Source organism: Elephantulus edwardii, unplaced genomic scaffold (assembly GCF_000299155.1).
Source record: "Elephantulus edwardii isolate Elephantulus edwardi_28Jun2011 unplaced genomic scaffold, EleEdw1.0 scaffold00031, whole genome shotgun sequence".
NCBI classification, from domain to species: Eukaryota; Metazoa; Chordata; class Mammalia; order Macroscelidea; family Macroscelididae; genus Elephantulus; species Elephantulus edwardii.
In genome coordinates this window covers 8,122,277-8,128,443 of record NW_006399781.1, presented here as the reverse complement: position 1 = coordinate 8,128,443, position 6,167 = coordinate 8,122,277, and the positions used below count along the sequence as shown (strand labels likewise).

The 6,167-nt window shown below is 53.0% G+C and overlaps 2 protein-coding genes across 4 annotated transcripts in view; one reads left to right on the top strand and one right to left on the bottom strand.

Annotated features, from left to right (window-relative positions):
- Positions 1-6,167, bottom strand: part of ECE2 (endothelin converting enzyme 2) — a 46,632-nt gene that overhangs the window by 36,367 nt on the left and 4,098 nt on the right. For 2 of the 3 annotated variants that reach the window (XM_006884074.1, XM_006884075.1), the window contains exon 2: positions 3,586-3,869. In XM_006884074.1, coding sequence (XP_006884136.1) covers positions 3,586-3,869 — 284 coding nt within the window. Of the gene's footprint in view, positions 1-2,801; positions 3,090-3,585; positions 3,870-6,167 lie in introns of those variants that run through there. The other variant, XM_006884078.1, reaches the window with a different exon arrangement.
- Positions 11-2,248, top strand: CAMK2N2 (calcium/calmodulin-dependent protein kinase II inhibitor 2). Its single transcript, XM_006884079.1, has 2 exons — positions 11-346; positions 1,209-2,248. Exons 1-2 carry the CDS (start codon positions 178-180, stop codon positions 1,277-1,279), a joined length of 240 nt encoding a protein of 79 aa, XP_006884141.1. The 5' UTR covers positions 11-177; the 3' UTR covers positions 1,280-2,248.

Genomic DNA, 6,167 nt, shown 5'->3' with positions numbered 1-6,167 from the left:
GCCTGCCCAGCGGCCCGGGAGGCGGAGGCGCGGGGGAGGAGGCCGCGCTTGGCTCCTCAGCCCCGGATGCTGCATGACTTCATCCTTCCGCCGGCTCCCCCGCTGAGCTAGGGCCGGTCCGGCACCTAGCCCGCCGCCTGCCGCCCGCCGCAGTCCAGCGCCCGCCCCGCGCCCACCATGTCCGAGATCCTGCCCTATAGCGAAGACAAGATGGGTCGCTTCGGCGCCGATCCAGAGAGCTCCGACCTTTCCTTCAGCTGCCGTCTGCAGGACACCAACTCCTTCTTCGCGGGCAACCAGGCCAAACGACCCCCCAAGCTGGGCCAGATCGGCCGAGCCAAGCGAGGTACGGGACCGGGGCCCAGAGTCGTCGCCTGACCCAGAAACCCTGCTCCTGGTGCCTGACGCCTGCCGTCCCCAGCCGAGCGCCCGCAGCTCCTGCCGCAGCCCCGCGCAGCCAGCCGCTCCTCCGGCCCGGCGTGGGGCAGGGGGGGGTGTCCCGCTGCAGTGTAGTGTCCCCCTCTTAATCCCTCCTGGGAACGCGGTGGCCCGGATTCGATGCTCGCCACCTCGGAAAGCGGAGCTTTGGGACGGGGCGAGGGGGAGGGGCCGGCCGGGGCATTTGGGGCTGCCTGGCAGAGGGGACGCAGAGCGGCAGCATGTTTCTACAGATCAGCCAGGAGTGCTGACCGAGGAACCTCTGGGTGGGGAGAGGCGCCCGAGTGGAGAGCGGGCAAGGAGGCTGGAGATCTGGTTGTCTCGCTGGTCTGCGTGGGGAGGGGGCTCTGTTAGCGCCAAGATCTAAGAGGGAGTCAAGCAGCAAGAACAAGATTGGGAGAGGGTCGGAGTGGCCGGAGATTCCACTGGAATGCAGAGGAGGAGGGGAGCTTCTCTTGAAAAGAAGGCTAAAGAAGGGGAATTAAATGATCAAAAGGTTTTTATTGAGTTCAGATGGCAGGAAGATTTGGACGGGGAGGCTGAATGGCGGGAGCCTTCGGAAGAGGGGCGTTTCATCATAGGAATGGGTCTGTGGGAACCAGGCTTGGCAGCGGCCCGAGTCCTTAAAAGATTTGGGATGGGGCGAGTGAGCCTTGGTTATGGGGTCCAAGGGGCCACTGGCAGGAGCTGCGTGGGGCGCGAGGACGCAGAGCCCACCCTCGCCACCGCCCCCCGAGGCCGCGCGGCTGACGCGCTTTCTCCCTGCGCAGTGGTGATCGAGGATGACCGGATAGACGACGTGCTGAAGGGGATGGGGGAGAAGCCACCGTCTGGAGTGTAGACGCGCCGGCTCGGGCGGCGGGCTCCGGGCCCAGCCCCGCAGCGGCCAGGAGCGCGGGCCGGTGATGCGGCTGCCGGCGACACCCGCCCCGGCCCCGGCGCCCGCGGGCGGGGGCTGCAGGGCCGCGCTGCCACCACCGGGTCAGTGTTGCTGCCGCCGCCGTCAGACACTTCGGAGCTGTCCGCTTCAGCACCACGGCGGCGGCGGTAGCAGCGGCGTGGGCCAGCCCGGAGCCCGCCGCCGCGCTCATGCACTTTAGAACCTCGGGCCGCAGCCCCACCCCGCACACTGGAACGGACACAGAGACCCGCGGCTCCCAGCCCCCGGCCCGTCCCCTCCCGCACGGCTCCCCTGCCCCGCCCCTCTCCGGCCGCTCTGGTCTGCAGACCAGGCGACCGGCAGGCATCGGACCGCGCGCGGCCAGGGATGTTTGGCTGCGTATTTGCATGAGCTTCCCACCCACCTGAGCCCAGCCCTCTCGGGGCCACTCCTCACCCCTACCCTTGTCTGGCGTGACCCCATTCTAAGCCTCTTTCTAAGGGACTTCCTCAGCACATTTGTATTTTTATATCCGACTCTTTGTTTACTGGCTCCGCTCATGGTTCATGCCCTCCCCCCACGGTCTCAGCCACGCTCTTCTGCGCCTGGCAGATAGGATGGTGTTGAGGCTGGTGTGGGATAAGCCCCCAACATGGTAACTAACTACATGGCCAGTCTGCCCCAGGCCTGGCTTCAGATGGCTCTCTGGCAGACTCCTCCTCCCCGCAAGGTATCACCTTCCACGGGCCCAGACCTGATTTTACCTTGGACCCCTGCGTTCAGCCCCTGGGGACCCAAATGGGAACTGTTCTGCACCTTTGGATGACACCTATGGCCCTGGAGATGTTCTCGACCCAGGGGCGTTCTTTGTAAATGTTCCTTCATCCTTACTGTACCAGGAGTGTGTGAATAAACACAGACTTCCCTGTGTGTATGTGTATGACGGCTGCTTCTGTCTGCTCAGGAGCCAGGCAAAAATGGCCACGAACCTTTTTTTTTTTTGGTAAGCCAACAGGCACTTGGCCATTTCAGGTGCATGTTGCTGGATGGGGTGGTTGGCTAAAGAAGGCCCCAGTACACTCTAAGCAGGACAGGTCTCTGGAGTTGTAGCTTGATCAAAAACACAGAACTATCTAGATTCCAAGTGTTTTGTGGATAAATCATGATTGGATGAGGATCTAGGGATGTATGCTGGACTGGCATCCCAGAGGGGATGTACTGAGCATTGCCTCAGTGGATAAATGGATGGGGAGTGCAGAATCTTGGGGAAGCTGTTTGGGGAACCTAGGAGAAATCTGGGAAATGAGAAGCCCAAGATTTTGAATCAAGCTTGACTTGGGATGGACTGGTTCATGTGGGCTTGCTCCTAGGAATGAGACTTTGAAATATGAGCACCTTGGACCCTACCCCCACGTCCTGAAGTCAAGAAATCCAGCCCACTTGAGGAGCCCAGGGCAGAGGCTAGAGGGTCATGGTTATGGCCTCACAGTTGAATGGCACTGAGAAAGTCCTCATTATCAGAGTCCTGGAGGAAGCAAGGTGAGGTTAAAGGACTAGGGGCCGAGTGCATCTGGGCTCCTAGGGCCATCTGGGCTGCACTTAGTTCCCCGCCCTTATGCATAAGGTAGAGATGGAAGTGGAAACCGTTGCCATAGGTTGTATGCTTCAGGGACCAGCAATAATGAGGTTGGGCATAGTGCCTAGTCCGAAAATGGGGGGCAGCAGAGGTCAGTGAAATGAACCGGCCCCCAGGAACCAGCACACGACTCACCTGCAAGGGAAACAGAAGCCACTGATGAAGATCGCCAAGTCATCAAAGGTCAGTAGTGACCCAGGTGATCTTTCAGTCAAACTTCAGTTACTATGCTACTTCCAAGTAGCTCTGGGCTTTCCCTGGGAATAAAGTGAGCTCCTTCCTTGGATGTGGGGATGTATTCAGGACAAGTGAGAGCATGAGAGTGATTAAGGTATAGGAGGTATCGTTTTCTTGTCAAGTGTTCACCCTCTCAGTCTGTCATCTCTCTGGTACCTGGCTGTTACCTCATCCCTATAGCAACCCAGTAGCCAATCATCAGCCTATGTGAGCACTCTAGTCCCCTCCAATCCTGACCCAGATTAACTATCCTTCCTCCAGGGAACCACATTCCTGAGAATGGCCCATTGTTTGGTTTAACTCATGTTCCAGCCTGTTCTTCCAGTCTCCTGAAACCTCAATCCTTCAGTCTCACCTCCCATCTGCCTTCCTCTTTTATTGCTTGCTCCCTCACCTCACTTAAAACCTGGTCCACAGTGTGGACACCTTCAGAGGATACAGTCCAAGGATCTTGTTCCCCAGTCAGCAAGGCATCCAGTGTGCCCTTCTCAAGCACCACATCGAAGGAGTCACTGGGGAAGTCCAGTGTCCGCACATCCATAGTCTCCCAGCGCAGCCTGGGTACATGGGCATAGCGAATCTTCATAGCGGCCACGACTACTGATGAGTAATCCACACTGGTCACATCAGGGAAGCCTCCGAGGTATAGGTCATAGCTCAGAGCACTGTTCCCGCAGCCTGGGAATGAGGAAGGGGTTGGCAAAGGACTTAGTTTTGCTTTCCAGTTTTCCCTGATTACTCATCTATTATTGGCCCTATTTTTTTCTAAGTACAAACCCTCTGAGGGTGAAGCTGGGTATTACAGGTAAGGGTGTGAGCCTTGAAGTCATACAGACACAGACAGGTTCAATGTACCATTCCTAGTTGGCCAAACTAGAGAAAGTTGGTTGGACACTTTAGGTTTCCTATATGTAAAAAATGAAGATAACACTTTGCACCCATGTAGGATGTGGAACACTGAAGAACTAAAACAGCTAGAGAGAAGCTGGAGCTCTGAACAAAGATCTGGGTTCTGATATATGTAGTCCTGTGGCCATGGCAAGCCATTCAACATTTTGAGTCTGTTTCTTCAAACTCAGAGTGGGGAGCATATTGGTATCATTAGGACAATAATATTGGGATGATAAACTATTTGTTGTTGTTATTGTGTGCCATTCTGACTCTGAGAAACCCAACAAGCAGCAGCAAAATTGCCCCAAAGGGTCTCCTGGGCTGTAAAATGTATGGAAGCAGATTGCCAGGTGTTTTCTTCCTTGAGGGGCTGATGATTTTTGTTGTTGTTGTTGTTGTTAGTAGCTGTGTTTAACTATTGTCATATCAGAGCTCCTTTAATGTTACTGTTAAGATATTGGTATGTGTCCATGAGCTGGAACCCACTCATCAGCATGTTTTCAGAGGCAGTAAATTGCATGGGGAGATTACCCATCTTTTTCCTGCAGAACAGCCAGTGGATCTGAACCACCCGCCTTTGAGTTAGCACAATTTTTTACCCACTAGGCCACCAGAGCTAGTAATAAAGATAATATCATTATCTTGGTCTTCAACCTCTCAAGGAACCTCTGAAGATACCATCTTTCAGAAAGCTTGGTGTTGAAATTATTGTTACGTACCAACGAGTTATCTTTCTCCTGTGGATTCAAACTATGGGCCTTTGGGTTAGCAGCATAACTCCTTACCACTTAGCCACCAGGGATCCTTTTCAAAATCTGAGGAAGAATTAGGAGGTGAAGGGGAAACTAGGTGGGCATACACAATGAAACAGATCCCTAATGAGTCCTTAATGTGTTGTTGAACACTACATACTGCGCTCTGAGAATCTGTTTATATGGCTATCTTGTACCAACTTAAAAATCTACTGTTTGTCAAGTCAGTTCTAACATACAGCAACCCTCTGTCAGGTTTCCAAGCCTAGAAATCTTTACAGGAGGAGACTACTCATCGTTATCTCATGGAGCAGCTGGAGGATTTGAACTTCTGACCTTTCAGTTAGCAACCCAATACTTCATATACTATGCCTCTTTGTCTTCCAACATTGCCCCTTCTGATACCAATTGTGCATGCAGTTCTGACTTGAACTAATGGGGTTAGTTGAGATCTCACAAGCTAAAGGGACAGCAATTCAGACTGTCAAATATGCCTACAACTTCATATGCCAATCTCAAGCTTGAGGGTTCCCATAATACCCTTACTTATGACTTGCTGGCTACAAATACCAGGGTTCCCACTACCCCCTCAGGACAATGATTGTAGGTCTAGGGGGTTCCAGGCCTTCTTCATTTATGACTCTCTGGTTACAAATTTAGGGTTTCTATACCCACTCTTGGCACCAGCAGTTAGGAAAGCAAAAGTCGAATTGCATGAGGAAAATCTATCAGGGACCTATCCAGAGCATTGAAGACCAAAGATGTCAGTATAGAGACTAAGGTGCACCTAATCCAGGCTATGGTCTTCGCAATTACTTGCTATGCATCAGAGAACTGCATACTGACTAAGGATGACAGAAGAATCAATGCCTTTGAGATGTGGTGCTGGAGAAGAATATTGAAGATGGATTGCCAAAATAACAAACAAGTCACCTGTACTACCAAGCAAACTAACAGGTCTATCCCAGAGATTGTGAAACCAAGCTGCTCCTTGGAGGCAAGGATTTTGAAACTCCATCTCACATACTTTGGGCATGAAGCCAGGAGGGACCAGTCTCTGGAGAAGGGTATCAGGCTTGGTAGGGTCAAGGGACAGCACAGGAGAAGAAGACCCCAGAGGAGATGGATGGACTCAGTGACCAGGATAATGGGAGTAGGTGTGCCAGAGAAGATAAGATTGGCTCAGGATAAGGCAGGATTCAAAGCTACTGTGCACTGGGTCGCTATGAGTTGTAGTCAAAATAGCACTTAACAATAACAACAAACCCACTTAGATTTAATAATTTGCTAGAATGATGGACAGAGCTGAGGAAAATGTTTGGGTACAGTTTTA

Excerpts from the sequence above, each read along its gene's own strand:
- CAMK2N2 (XM_006884079.1), top strand. The coding sequence starts at position 178 with ATGTCCGAGATCCTGCCCTATAGCGAAGACAAGATGGGTCGCTTCGGC. Across the intron at positions 347-1,208 it reads GATCGGCCGAGCCAAGCGAG|TGGTGATCGAGGATGACCGG; the intron begins GTACGGGACCGG and ends CTCCCTGCGCAG.